The following is a 15,938-nucleotide window of genomic DNA, read 5'->3' on the forward strand; positions in this document are numbered from 1 at the left end:
TGTGTCAAAGTGCTCACTACACACCTTGAAATAGTTGAGTGGTGTAGTTTCCAGAATGGGGTCACTGTTTGGGGGTTTCCACTGTAGGGGTACCCTCAGGGTGTCTTCATATGCGATATAGCTCCCAAAATCCACTCCTGCAAAATCTGTCCCCCAAATGCCCTATCAGGGTAACAAATACACATTTATTTTCCTTTTAACCCTTGCTATGTTACAGTAATAATGGAAGTAGGGCTGGGTGATATGGCCTAAAATCTATATTGCGATATAATTTGAAGCATGTGTGATGATACATTTTCTTCTGTACATATACAAATTACATGGCCATCATCATCCATGTCCCCCAGCCAGCACCATCGCTATCCACCCCTCAGTAGATTCTGCTAATATACTTAACTTTCCTGCAGGGTTCTCTGCTGGAGTCCGCAGGAGACAGACCGCATCTTCCCAGCATGCACTGGGAGGAACCTGATGTCACACACAGCATCAGCCAGCGAGCTGACAATGTGTGCATGCAAGGCCCTGGCCAGTGAAGTGCGGTGCAGAGTCGGGGGGCCATGGAGTGAGAAACTTCAATTCACTACCATTCTGTGGACATCTAATCGCGATATGGCTAAAATCTATATCGTTGCCCAAATTTATGACAATATTGTTTATATTGCCCACCCCTAAATGGAAGTTCTGAAAACCTCAAGGGTTAACAAAGTCTGTAAAATCAGTTTTAAATAATTTGAGGGGTGTGGTTTCCATTATGTTGGCCTCCAAAAAAATAAATAAAAAATAAATCACTATAACTGAATTAGTGCTTAACCACTTAAGGACCACAGGTTTATACCCCCCCTAGTGACCAGGCCCTTTTTTTTTTTACAAATTGGCACTTCACAACTTTAACGGTTTATTGCTCGGTCATGCAACTTGGCACCCAAATTAATTTTACCTCCTTTTCTTCTCACAAATACAGCTTTCTTTTGGTGGTATTTGATTGCTGCTGAGATTTTTCATTTTTCTGATATCAAAATAGACCGCAATTATCTCAAAAAAAGTGTATTTTTAAATTTTTCTGGTAAAATTGTTCAAATATAATTACATTTCTATACAAGTTTGTGTCAGAATTTATTGTGCTACATGTCTTTGATAAAAAATAAAATCCAATAAGTGTATATTTATTGGTTTCCGCAAAAGTTATAGCGTTTACAAACTATGGTACAAAAATGTGAATTTCCGCTTTTTGAAGCAGCTCTGACTTTCTGAGCACCTGTCATGTTTCTTGGTGCTAGAATGCCAGGATAGTATAAATACCCCCAAAATGACCCCATTTTAGAAAGAAGACACCCCAAAGTATTCGCGGAGGGTCATGGTGAGTTTATGTACGATTTAATTTTTTTTCACAAGTTAGTGGAAAAATGACACTGAGGAAAAAAAAGAAAAAATAGCAGAAATGGAAACTTTATTAACTTCTGGCAAAAAAAAAAAAAGAATCTCCCACAGACTCACTATGCCCCTTAGTGAATACCTTGGGGTGTCTACTTTCCGAAATGGGGTGTTTACTGTTCTGGCAATCCTGTAAAGCCTAAAGGTACTCGTTGGACTTTCGGCCCCTTTACGCACCTAGGCTGCAAAAAAGTGTCACACGTGGTATCGCCGTACTCAGAAGAAGTAGGGCAATGTGTTTTGGGGTGTATTTTTACATATACCCATGGTGGGTGAGAGAAATCTCTGTAAATCGACAACTTTGTATAAAAAAAAATTAAAAAGTCATTTACAGCGATATATTTCTCACACACAGTATGGGTATATCGCTGTAAATGACTTTTTACATTTTTTTTATACAAAGTTGTCGATTTACAGAGATATTTTTCACAATATGGGTATCTCTGTAAATGACAACTTTGTATAAAAAAAATGGAAAAGTTGTAATTTACAGAGATATTTCTCACACAGGATGGGTATATGTAAAAATACACCCCAAAACACATTGCCCTACTTCTCCTGAGTACGGCGATACCACATGTGTGACACTTTTTTGCAGCCTAGGTGCACAAAGGGGCCCAAATTCCAATGAGCACCTTTAGGATTTCACAGGGCATTTTTACGCATTTGGATTCCGTGAGGGGTATGTTGAGTTCATGTAAGATTTTATTTTTTGTCACAAGTTAGTGGAATATGAGGCTTTGTAAGAAAAAAACAAAAAAAATAAATTTCTGCTAACGTGTGGCAAAAAAAATAAAAAATTTCTATGAGCTCGCCATGCCCCTCAAAAGTGATCTTTATAGCGCCACAGCGATTTTACGGTGTTTTTGCAGTGATCAGAAAAAAAAATAAAAAATTCTGTCACTGCGGTGGGGTGGACTGAACACAAGTGTGCGCACAAGATCAGGCCTGATCGGGCGAACACTGCATTTTTTGTAGAGCCCAAGGTGACCCTAATGTACTGATATAGATCTGATTGTGATCAGTCTTGATCACTTACAGATACTATATAGTACTAGTGCTGATTAGCGACAGCGATGACGCTAATCAGCGACTGCGGTGGGCGCTAACTGGCGGTGATAAGGGACCCTTAGGCCCCATTCACACGTCCGCAATTTTGTTCCGCATTTTGCGGAACGGAATTGCGGACCCATTCATTTCTATGGGGACAGACTTTGTCCCGCTCGGATCCGGAATTGCGGATCTGCACTTCCGTTCCGCAAAAATATAGAACATGTCCTATTCTTGTCCGCAATTGGACAAGAAAAGGCATTTTCTATATAGTTCTGGCAATGTGCGGATCCGCAAAATGCAGAAAGCACATTGCCGGTGTCCGTGTTTTGCGGATCCGCAAAACACATACGGACGTCTGAATGGAGCCTTACAGGGGGGTGATCAATGACAGGGGGGTGATCAGGGAGTCTATATGGGGTGATCAGGGGTTAATAAGTGACAGGGGGGGGTGTAGTGTAGTGATTGGTGCTACTTACAGAGCTGCCTGTGTCCTCTGGTGGTCGATCCAAGCAAAAAGGACAACCAGAGGACCATCTAACGTACCTTTCTGGGGTTAAAAAAATAAAATAAAAAAAATACGCATCTACAGCCTGCCAGCGAATGATTGCTGCTGGCAGGCTGTAGATCAACTTCTCAGCTGCGTGTCGCTGTGAACGCACGCGTTCACGCGAAATCCCAGGTCTCACAAGATGTCGCCAATAGGCGTCAGAGACCTGAGAGAGCCGCCGCACTGACGCCTTTTGGCGTTAGTGTGACGGCAGGAGGTTAAAGATGGTTTTGGTAATTGTTGAAAATTTCTAACGTGAAAAAAATGAAGTGACATTTACAAAATGATGCCAACATATGAGGCATTACTATGTCTTAAAAGTAGAGAAATTCAAATTTAGAAGATTGTGAATTTTTCAAAATTGTTTTTTTTTTTTTTTTTAGAAATAAAGGAAAAATATTGACTCAAATTTACCACCGTCATGAAGTACAATGTGTCACAAGAAAAAAAATCTCTGAATGGCTTGGATAAGTAAAAGTGTTCCAAAGTTATTACCACATAGAGACGTCAGATTTGCAAAAATCGGCCTGGGATTTAAGGTAAAGTGGCTCGGTAGTTAAAGGGTTAATACCATGGTGGTGTTAAACATGAGTGAATTTTATTCTATATTTTGTATCTCTAGGACTGTAATGAGTTAATTTTCTTCTCCAAGTGCCCACCCACCTCTTTGTTTCAAGACTGAAGGGGGGGGGGGGGGGGGCGGGGGCTAAGAGCTGTGCTGTGGGCAGCGTCTGGTTTCTCATCCTTGTACAGGTGTCCCAACAAGGGAGGTACCGTATTTTTCGCTTTATAAGACGCACCTAGGTTTTTAAGGAGGAAAATAAGAAAAAAATATTTTGAACCAAAAGGTGTGCTTTTGGTAGCTTTTGAACTAATGGTGGTCTGTGGATGACACTTATGGGGGGGGGGGGATCTGTGGATGACACTGTTATGGGGGGGGGGGATCTGTGGATGACACTGTTAAGGGGGGGGGATCTGTGGAGGACACTGTTATGGGGGGGGGGGATCTGTGGAGGACACTGTTATGGGGGGGGGGGATCTGTGGAGGACACTGTTATGGGGGGGGGGATCTGTGGAGGACACTGTTATGGGGGGGGGGGATCTGTGGAGGACACTGTTATGGGGGGGGGGGATCTGTGGAGGACACTGTTATGTGGGGGGGGGATCTGTGGAGGACACTTATGGGGGGGGGATCTGTGGAGGACACTTATGGGGGGGGGATCTGTGGAGGACACTCACGTCATCCAGATCCCCCATTAGATGCATCAGTGTGGAGGGAGGAGCCCGGTGTAGTGACTCTACTCTAATACACCGGGCCCCGCAACTGTTAAACATTCCATCTGATAGTAAGAGCCGCCCATACAGAGCATATACTATAGTACCGTAAGTATAGCGCAGACCGGCCTCTCCATCGGTCATGCGCCGCCTGCTCCAGCTCCCTCTGTCATGCGCCGCCTGCTCCAGCTCCCTCTGTCATGCGCCGCCTGCTCCAGCTCCCTCTGTCATGCGCCGCCTGCTCCAGCTCCCTCTGTCATGCGCCGCCTGCTCCAGCTCCCTCTGTCATGCGCCGCCTGCTCCAGCTCCCTCTGTCATGCGCCGCCTGCTCCAGCTCCCTCTGTCATGCGCCGCCTGCTCCAGCTCCCTCTGTCATGCGCCGCCTGCTCCAGCTCCCTCTGTCATGCGCCGCCTGCTCCAGCTCCCTCTGTCATGCGCCGCCTGCTCCAGCTCCCTCTGTCATGCGCCGCCTGCTCCAGCTCCCTCTGTCATGCGCCGCCTGCTCCAGCTCCCTCTGTCATGCGCCGCCTGCTCCAGCTCCCTCTGTCATGCGCCGCCTGCTCCAGCTCCCTCTGTCATGCGCCGCCTGCTCCAGCTCCCTCTGTCATGCGCCGCCTGCTCCAGCTCCCTCTGTCATGCGCCGCCTGCTCCCGCTCCCTCTGTCATGCGCCGCCTGCTCCAGCTCCCTCTGTCATGCGCCGCCTGCTCCAGCTCCCTCTGTCATGCGCCGCCTGCTCCAGCTCCCTCTGTCATGCGCCGCCTGCTCCAGCTCCCTCTTTCATGCGCCGCCTGCTCCAGCTCCCTCTTTCATGCGCCGCCTGCTCCAGCTCATCTCACTTTATGAATGAACAGGCAGGCGGCGCATGACAGAGGGAGCTGGGGCAGGCGGCGCATGAGGAAGGAGGTGCGGCAAGCAGCGCATGACCGAGGCAGATGCCGGTCTGCGCTATACTTACGGTACTATAGTAAGAGCCGCCCATACAGAGCATATACTATCAGATTGAATGTTTAACAGTTGTGGGGCCCGGTATATTAGAGTAGAGTCACTGCACCGGTCCCCGCCTCCTCCCTCCACACGGTCACTGATACTTCGTTGGCCGCGCTGTGCAGCATAGTGGCCAGCAAATTATTCGCTTTATAAGACGCACGGCCATTTCCCCCCCACTTTTGGGGGGGGGGGGGAAGGTGCGTCTTATAAAGCAAAAAATACGGTATATAGAGTGTGAAGGAGTGCATAAGCCAATCATATGGCTCGATGATATGTATATCTTATTCACTGCCTATAGAGAAGCACCTCTTTGAAGTGTCACATATGACGTATGCAGTATTATTGTTAGAATAGAAGCCATTACAAAATGGCGACGGTAACCAGATGTTTACATTAGTTCACATTCCAAAGTAGTGCGCAGATGCCAGGGTGTTATCTCCTCTCTTATCTCTTCCTTTTTGACCAATAAAACAATGTTTTATGCCTCTTCTGAAGATTTATATACGCTTACCCCATGTAATAAAAGTTAGATTGCATTGACCATCTATGCGTCAGCATCTAGTCTCTCAGCCACGCGTAGATATCAACCCCTGGGGGGTACATTGATTTGGAGCTCCAGAGTGCATCTCAAATGCTCTAATTTAAGGCTACTTTATCAGTGGGATGTCTAATTTTTAACTACTAGTACACAACAGTAAGGGCATATTCTAGCAAGGAATATAGTAAGGTATCCCTGGGGTCCTTAAATGAAGCCTGAACTGGCTACCCATAATGGGTATGGGTTCTGTTCTTCTAGGGATTCCCCTACAATGGGGACATCCACCCTGTAAGATAAAAATACTAGAAAAACATTGAGCTCTACAAATCAAGAGCCGGAGTGCAACATACACCTTTGTACCAATTTTCTGTAAGTACCACCAAGGCCCATAAAAGTATAGTGCTGTGCAGCCATTTTTAAAATAAAAATATAGCGTGCCCTGCTGTGCACAACTGGGGGTATGGATCAAAGGGTGGAAGGCCAAATAACTCAAGATACCACATAAAAGGGAACATTACAAAGTGTCTGCTAAGATAGCAAGCCAAATACACATCAAGTCTTAGATTTTTCAAAACTAATTTATTAGCAGGTCACGTGTAAAACAATGCTTAGCGTTTCCCACCAACACGGGGAGCCTGCATCTTCACAGGCTTGGCAATCTTCTGCTTGTGTGAAGACTTTGACGCGGCCTAAAAGCAAAGAAACAATTTTAATAAACCGAATGGACTCATGTGTATATTTCGTGTTCTATTGTTCATAGCTACTGCTCACACGCAGATCTTCATTTGTATGCACCAGGGAGGGATTACACTGAGGAACATTACCTGCCTGAAACCAGCAGATACTGGTAATGACTTCCAGAGGCCAGAAGTGGTCAGGGTTATGGAAACAGCCAAGGAAGCTGTGCCACACCAACTCCAGAATTCCCACAGAAGGGAACTGTGCTATGTATACTGTAGCAGAGCCAGCTACACTATTCCCATAATTCTGAGCCATGACAACCTTGTCGCACAGCCCCATTGGCCATTTCTATAACCTCAGTTACCTTAAATGACTGGTATGCTGGTCACTGCCACCAATGGCAGTAATGGAAATACCCCTAAAGTGATTTAGTCTCCATCCAATTCTCCATTCTTAGGCACGTGTGCAAACATAGTGCAAGGTATGGAGCAAATTCTACACCTCTGGCATATCTGACACTAGAACATGGATGGTGTAGGCTTCATTCCTGTATTCAATAAGGTGACAGTCTCAAGGAGTTATGTTGTGCGGAGGGTGCAGTCACCTACCGTTTATTGATTCAAGTCACTTTTCGTAGACCCCAGACCATGCAGCTAATTCACTGTCTGCTCCATGACCTGCCCACATACCCATTCATTCCTGCATACAGCTTACACTCTATACATCACTTACCTTGGCAGGAACAACCTTTTTGGTAGCCTGCTTAGCCTTTTTTGCCTCTTTCGCAGCCCTGAAAAATAGAAGCAGTCAGTCAGTTCAATCCTGAACACTATGTAGAACTAGTGAAGATGCAGGGGTTAAAGCCTTAATTGACAGGAATACCTTCAAGGGGCTGTGCCAGGTTATTAGCTATAACCACAGGATGGGGAATACATACAAGATTGGAAGAAGTCTGGCCACTGGAACCTCCACCGATCACTCATCCTCTATGGACTGCCGAAAATAAGCAGGCGCCGTACTCCGCTATATCGTGCAGTGCCGTAGAGAATGAATAGTGGCAGGGAACAAGCACAAAGTGCCACTCCATTCAGGTGGAGAACGGGAACATGATGCCACAATGTAAAACCCACTGGTCAGATACTTATCCCCCATCTGTGGGATAAATTGAAGACTTGCCACAGCCCCTTTAAGGACCAACGTATGCGCCAATCAGCTGCTGAAAACATTCCAGTTCCTACAGACAAAAAAGTGTTTTCACAGAATTTTCTGGCCTGGGAATTTCCCAGTGAAGAAAACTGAAAACGTATCTTAAACTGCAGTGGCGGTTTCTACAGCACGAATAGGATCTTAAAGAGGTCATGTCATCCACGACCAACATGTGATGGCTGCAGAATCACAGAAGCATGTGCCACCACCAGCCAAGCACTCCAAGCGGCGGTCCTAAATGTTTTAGTGGCACCACTGTGCGCACAGTACTCAAGCACCATCTGCTGATACTTTTTATAGGGACTGCAGAAGTTGAAATCCACCATTCCAAACCCTTGGCACGGCTATGGAAGCAAAGATGTAAAGGCCATCTATACAATAACCGCTTGTAAGTTACAAGATTTATGACAGTTGAGGTTTTTAAATGGACTGTCAGCAGTTGTGACCATGCTAAACTGCTGACAGCTTTATGTTGTAGCACTATTATCAGAAGTGGTGACAAGATGCACATTTTGATAGTTCATCGATATTAAGCCTGGAAAGCCCCTGCTCCACATTGAATGACTAGATTCAGTGCACTAGATTCACTGTAAAGTGCTCCACATTGAATGACTTCACAGCCCCTCCTGAGTGACAGCTGTAGTGGTCTCCTAGATGGATGCCAAGGCTGTCACTCAGCAGAGGGAAGGGGCTGTAAAGAACCTCAATATAGAGCACTTCACAGTTCAGCACCTCCTCCTGAAGACCTACAGGAGCAGTGCTGGCAGAATAAAAGCTCAGTCACTACTCCTGTGAGAAAAGCTCCGATACAGATATTTAGATTGCTTTCCCAGTGCCATCAGCAGTTTAGCCTGATGAAAACTGCAGACACTCCCTTTAAATTTAATAAAGTAATTCATACCTACAAGATCCTAACCAGCGCTCCAGATGGCGACCATAGCCTTTTTAGCCTTGTTGCCATTTGCAACAGGGCTGCCGCACTGTAGCTGAACATTGCAGCGGGGCATGGGAGCCAAAGATTTCTTGCCCCGCCACTGATCACCTACGCTACAGGCCTGAAGTCTATTTGGTAATGAAATCCCAGCGCAGGCACACGTGATGACATCACGCCCACCTGTGCCAGGACGCACAGCAATGAGGTGTGCGCGTCTGCGTCGCACCATCCTGGGCCGTACCAGCAGCTAGTGAGCACCAGCGAAAGGACACAGGGGAGATTTTAGCTTTTTTTTTTTTAAGTGTCAACATTACTGGCCATAGGGGGGCCCTAGAGGACAGTATGGGGGGGGGGGGGCTTTGGGGAATTACTACTGTGGAGCATATTTCTACTGTGGGCACAGTGGGGGGAGTAATTACTATGTGGGTGGAAGTTACTACTGTGCGGGCAATGTGGGGGAAAATTACTAAGAGGGCAGTGGGGGGGGGTTAATCTAAGGTTTTATTATTATTACTGGGGGCACTCTAGGTGGAATTTATAATGGCTGTAGACACTATAGTGAAATTTCTAGTGGGGTCACTTTCAGCAGCATAGTACCTGGGGCATTGGGGACCACCACGGGCACAGTATTGGGAATGGAAGCAGGATGACATTGTTGGGACACCACCATGATATGGGGCGGTGGTTAATGGAAAAATCTAACGTGTTTGTAAAAACTCTGTAGAGACGAGATGAAGCTGAAAGAATTGTCATGGAGGTCTGGGTCAAATGGAGGAGAAGAGGAAAGAAGGTCTACATGACAGGAATAAAGCAGCCGCCGCTGTCAGCACAGAATGTTAGGTGGTCATGAAGTCTATAGGATTTATGGACGGTTGAGTTTTAATGGGACACCACCCATCGTACATTATAGATCCTGAGACATTGTGTAAGATACAAACCACCCTTAAAGACAGACCATATTAAAGAGAATCTGTCAGCTTGGCTCTAGTTTTACTTTCCATAAACAAACTCTGCAATGGGACTTTTGTGATCTAGTGTCGGCACTAATCGCACAATGTCCGTTCTGCAAAGGGATGCTCCAGCATTGTAACTCCATGGCGAATACAAATATCACTTGTGGCCTGCCAAACCACTTACAAAAAAAAGCACAGCATGTTACACCATTCCTTCTCGTACAGGGGAAGCATCTTCATCTAGTTCTTCCTGGGCCGTATCTCACTCACCTGATTGCCTGTTCCCGCTGAGCCTTTCGCACTTCAGGCTTCTGGTTTCTCTTGGCCATAATTTCAGCCAGAGAGGCACCAGTGATAGCCCTCTGGAACTTTACAGCACGACGGGAACGCTTCTTCTGGATTTCTTCCTAAAAGGGAACAATCACCAAATATGAAATATTAGCCACCTTCTGAACCAATGGCACAAAAAAATCTCAAGGCAAAACCCAGTCAGTCAGACCTTTATTCATAAACTTCCAAGGGCACTTTCATACCAGCGTTTGTTTTCTGGTATTGAGTTCCGTCCTAGGAGCTCAATACTGGATCAGTTTTATCCTAATGCATTCTGAATGGAGAGCAATCCGTTCAGGATGCATCAGTTAAGTCCCCCTTACGTTTTTTTGGCCTGAGAAAATACCGCAGCATGCTGCAGTTCTCTCCGGCCAAAAATACTGATCACTTGCCGAATACAGCATTCATTTCCATTGAAATGTATTAGTGCCGGATCCAGCATTAAGTGTTCCAGCAAAACTGATCCGCCTTTCCGGTCTGCGCAGACCTTTAAACCTGCAAGTAAATAAATACCAGATGCGTTTTTCCAGGTGACACCAGAGAGACGGACCCAGTATTTCAATGCATTTGTCAGACGGATCCACATCCGGATCTGTCTGACAAATGCCATCAGTTTGCATCCGGATTGCCGTATCCGGCAGGCAGTTTTGCCGACGGAACTGCCTGCTGGAATCCTCTGCATGTGTGAAAGTACCCCAAGGCCTCATGCACACGACCGTTGTGAGTTTTGTGGTCCGCAAATTGCAGATCCGCAAAACACAGATGGTCTGTGTGCGTTCAGCAATTTGCAGAATGGCACAGACAGCCATTGATATAACTGCCTATTTTTGTCTGCAAAAACGAATAGGACAGGTTATATTTTTTTTTGCGGACCACAGAACGGAGCAAGGGATGCGGACAGCACACGGAGTGCTGTCCGCATCTTTTGCAGCCCCATTGAAGTGAATGGGTCCGCATCCAAGCCTGCAAAAAACTGGATCGGATGTGGATCAAAACAACGGTCATATGCATGAGGCCTAACAGGAATACAATACAGCTAAAAGATGCTTCTGAATTACAATATAACCGGCCGGCATGCTCAGCTATTTTCGGAAGTCCCATTAAAATGAATGGGAGGTGCACCACGCAAGCACGGCCACAGCTCCATCGACTTCTATGGGGCTGAAGGAAACAGCCAAACCGGTGCTTGCCCATTTCCAGCAGTCCCATAGAAACGAACCGAATGGTGGCATTTAATGGAGAGAATTGGCTGGCAGCATAGTTCTAGTGGCAGCTTATATCCTGAGAGGACAAGAGGAAATTGAATATTTTTATGTCACCCGACCCTCATAAAAAGGTCGGGGGGGGGGATTGTCTGGAGCTCCCCATACACATTAAACTGTTGGCTGAACCTAAACATGTCTATGATCCTTTTAGATTCTGAACTGCCAAAAACGGGCTTCACATATGCTGGAAGTTGTAGTTCTGCACCAGAAATCTGAACTATGGAAGACAATGCTTTACGTTGTGTACATCCGAGAACCCAAATGACACATTGTTACACAGCCTGCAGGAAGATCTGCTACAGAGGGAGGACACCACCAGCATAGCCCATCCGTATACATCATAAGCATCTCCTGAGGAGCCAACTCCAAAACACAACCAAAGAATCCGGCATCTTAAAGCCCAGCATGTCCGATACTATGCCTGGGAAGACTCCATAAAGGGCAAGTAACCAGAGCTCAAGGCTCATAGTGGCCTACAAGAGGTCTACAGAGAAGACAACAGGCCGGACCTTCCTGCTACTGTACACAGAATCCACTAGAGAAGCGCAAACCGACCCGGTCAGATTCAGGAGCAGTATGGTGCCCATGATGGTGTCTGCGCCATTGCTCAGACTACTGCCCAAGTAAAGGCTCATTCACATGACTGTATATTCTTTTGCGTAACGCATACGGACCCATTCATTTCAATGGGGGGGGGGTGCAAACTGTACCACAGCCCTGCAAAATAGAGAGCATGTCCTATACTAGTCCACAACTGCAGAGGAGAATAGGAGGAGGTATCAGTGGCTCCCCCTCACTACACCATACATACCGACTGCCCCTTCTTGTGCTTCCTCCTGTACAGGACCGTCCAGTTGATCTGACGAGGGTTCCTCTTGGAAAGGAAGGCAGACTCGCATTTCGCATTGAGGAACTGGAACACCTGTAAGAACAGAAAGCTCCGTCACGCAGATGTAGCAGAGCCGTCAAGGATGGGGTAGGCCCTGCTCAGAGACATGCCGAGGCCTTCCGGGTGGAGAAGGCTCTGCTCAGAGACATGCCGAGGCCTTCCGGGTGGAGAAGGCTCTGCTCACATTTGTGTTACAGGCGCCAGTCAGAAGGAGAAATAGGGCAGCCACATTCCTGTCACTGGCTTCCGTCATGACAGGATCAGACAGAAGTGATGCAAGTGTGAACAGAGCCCAGACAACACGGGGCCTGGACACCCGGAAGCATGTAGCCTAGTCAGCTCTGCTACATCGAACACCGCGGCCTGCGCCATACCTTCCCGTCAGTCCTGGCGTACCGCCGCCCGTGCCCCGGGTAGATCTTGTAGCCGCTGAAGCTGCACAGCTCGACCCTGCGAACACAAAATGAAGAGCGGTCAGCGAGTGCGGGCCCGGCGCCGGCTGCCCCCCATAGCGGCGAAGAGCAGGCCGGGCGCGGGGCGCAGGATGGCGGCGGATTCACACAAGACGCTTCACAGAACTCGGCCTTACTTCATGGCGCCGGCTAAGATGGCGAAGAGAAAGAGAGGATTGTGGGTAATAGGCTTTATATAGTGACGCCGGCAGGGGGCGTGGCGCCGCTGTAACACCTTCACTGCCGGGTCTGGACGCGGGATGCGGTCCTGGCACTGTTCATTAGGGTGGTTGTGGGCATAGCTGGCCCCTATAATGTCCTGCCAGCCGCACATGGCTCCATAGACAGCTGGTACATTACACTGAGATATCCTGACAACCAAATCAGATTTAGGGCACCTGCACACAAACGGATTTTCTTTCTGTGTCCGTTAAGGTTTTTTTTGCAGACCGTATATGGAATCATTTACTTCAATGGGTCCGCAAAAAAAGTGTGCATTCCGTTTCCGTATTTCCGTATTTCCGTTCCGCAAAAAAGTAAAACATGTCCTATTATTGTCCGCATTACAGACAAGGATAGTACTGTTCTATTAGGGGCCAGCTGCTCCATTCTGGAATGCACACGAACGTCATCCATTTTTTGCGGACCGCAAAATACATACAGTCGTGTGCATGAGGCCTTAGGGGCATTCATATGACCGCATTTTCATTCTGCCTCCACCCATTAATTTCCACAAGGATGCTGACGACACACCGTGTGTTGTCCATATCTAAAGGTCCGTTCTGCGGCCTCGCAAAAAAAATAAATGATAGAACATGTCTTATTCTCGTCCAGGGGCGTAACGATCGCGGTCGCAGGGGGTGCGACTGCGACCGGGCCCGACGGGGGGAGGGGGCCCGCTGTACTAACATGTAATGAAGAGCTGTGACGGGGCCCGGCATGAAGTACAGTGACAATGCCAGCCCCGTCAGGGCGCTCCATTACACGTTTAATATTATGAGGCAAGGTGGGGGAGGTTTGCGCAGAGAGGGGGAGGAGGAAGAGGGGGGACGCGCGCACTCACTCATATACACTCGGCCCGGCAGTTCTTGTCACTGCCGGGCTGTCTCCAGATCATCAGTGAAGCAGGAGCTCTAGCGCTCCCTCTGCTTGCCGCACATCGCGCTGCTGGCTGTGGGAGGAGCTCTGAAGGCCCGGGAAACTGCCTTCAGTACAGCCAGCAGCGCGATGTGAGTGTGGCAGTGAAACATCAGGGAAGAGGGTAAGTATGTTTTTTTTTTTTTTTTGCAGACTGGGGGCAAAGGGGAAGGGGGGGCACAAAAGTGTGCATCTCTACTGAGGGGGCACCTAATCTGTCATAACTACTGTGAGGGGGGCACATATAAAGGCATTACTATGAGGGGGCACATATATCAACTACTGTGAGGGGGGGCACATAATCTGGCATAACCACTGTGAGGGGTACATATGTGGGCATATCTAATGTGAGGGGCACATAATCTAGCATAACCACTGTAGGGGGGCACGTATCTGGTCATTACTGTGAGGGGCAAATAATCTGGCATAACTACTGTGAGGGGGCACATATCTGGTCATAACTACTGTGAGGGGGAACATATCTGGCCAGTACTACTGTGAGGGGCACATATCTTGCTATATCCACTGTGAGGGGCACATATCTGGGCATATCCACTGTGAGGGGCACATATCTGGGCATATCCACTGTGAAGGGGGCACATATCTGGGCATAACTACTGTGAAGGGGGCACATATCTGGCATAAATACCGTGAGGGGGCACATATTTGGCATAACTACTGTTAGGGGGCACATATTTGGCATATCTACTGTTAGGGGGCACATATCTGGGCATAACTACTGTGACAGGAACAAAGGTGGGCTTAATTACTGTGAAAGGCCACAAGGTGGGCATTAGTACTGTGTGGTAGAACTTAGGGGAAATGTCCTAAATTACCCTGCTATACATTGGCATAGCTCAGTCTACCAGGCCAGCACAGCGCCCCCTGCTGGTGATTTCATAGGGGCAGTCACCATCCCTTCCTTATGTGATTATTCATTTTTTTCTCTATCACCACAGGGACCTTGTTCTGGATCCAGTGGATATCACGCCGAAGCCAGCGACACCCTGGATGAGGTAGGACCAGATTTTATTAGGACTGGGTTAGTGTAGCCATGCATTGGGCTTAGGGCTCTTTAACACGAGCGGATCCCGTGTGGCTAATCCGCTGTGTGAAAGAGTGCCAAGCCCCGCTCCGGACAGCAGAGACACGGAGCAGTAACATAATTGATAATGCTCTGTGCCTCTCTATGATCGTTTTGCTACAAACTCACAGTGACAACTTTATCTCACTGTGATTTTGTAGTAAAAAGGTCACAGAGAGGCACGGAGCATTATCAATTATGTTACTGCTCCGTGTCTCTGCTGTCCGGAATGGAGCTTGGCCCTCATTCACGCAGCGGACTAACCACAAGGGAAAGAGCCCTTCGTAAGAAAATCTGCCGCTTCTTTGTAAAAAGGGGGGGGGGGGGGGCCCCGATCCAAAGTTTGCACTGGGGCCCATAACACTCTAGTTACGCCACTGTTCTCGTCCATGTCCTACTTCATGTTTGGATCATTTTGGGAATGATATTTTATTTTTTGGGGATGTTACAAGGCTTAGAAGTTTAGAAGCAAATCTTGAAATTTTTCAGAAATTTTCAAAAACCCAATTTTTAGGGACCAGTTCAGGTCTGAAGTCACTTTGCGAGGCTTACATAATAGAAACCACCCAAAAATGGCCCCATTCTATAAACTACACCCCTCAAGGTATTAAAAACTTATTTTACAAACGTCGTTAACCCTTTAGGTGTTCCACAAGAATTAATGGAAAATGGAGATACAATTTAAAAATTTCACTTTTTTGGCAGATTTTCCATTTTAATAATTTTTTTCCAGTTACAAAGCAAGGGTTAACAGCCAAACCAAACTCAATATTTATGGCCCTGATTCTGTAGTTTACAGAAACACCCCATATGTGTGGCGCAGAAGGAAAGAAACACCCCACATGGCAGGGCGCAGAAGGAAAGGAATGCCATACGGTTTTTGGAAGGCAGGTTTTGCTGGACTGTTTTTTTTTACACCATGTCCCATTTGAAGCCCCCCTGATGCACCTCTAGAGTAGAAACTCCATAAAAGCGATCCCATCTAAGAAACTACACCCCTCAAGGTATTCAAAACTGATTTTACAAACGTCGTTAACCCTTTAGGTGTTCCACAAGAGTTATTGGCAAATGGAGATGAAATTTCAGAATTACATTTTTTTGGGCAAATTCTCCATTTTAATCAATTTTTCCCAGTAACAAAGCAAGGGTTAACAGCCAAACAAAACTCAATATTT

General features: G+C 47.1%; 1 protein-coding gene across 1 annotated transcript; it reads right to left on the reverse strand.

Moving 5' to 3' along the window:
• Nucleotides 1-6,391: 6,391 nt before the first annotated feature.
• On the reverse strand, nt 6,392-12,748 carry RPL24 (ribosomal protein L24). Its single transcript, XM_040424924.1, has 6 exons — nt 12,680-12,748; nt 12,465-12,540; nt 12,013-12,123; nt 9,877-10,013; nt 7,246-7,303; nt 6,392-6,521 (listed from the first exon to the last, which is right to left on the reverse strand). The coding sequence occupies exons 1-6, from the start codon at nt 12,682-12,684 to the stop codon at nt 6,441-6,443; spliced, it is 468 nt and encodes a 155-aa protein (XP_040280858.1). The 5' UTR covers nt 12,685-12,748; the 3' UTR covers nt 6,392-6,440.
• Between the last annotated feature and the right edge of the window lie 3,190 nt (nt 12,749-15,938).

Source organism: Bufo bufo, chromosome 3, assembly GCF_905171765.1.
Source record: "Bufo bufo chromosome 3, aBufBuf1.1, whole genome shotgun sequence".
NCBI classification, from domain to species: domain Eukaryota; kingdom Metazoa; phylum Chordata; class Amphibia; order Anura; family Bufonidae; genus Bufo; species Bufo bufo.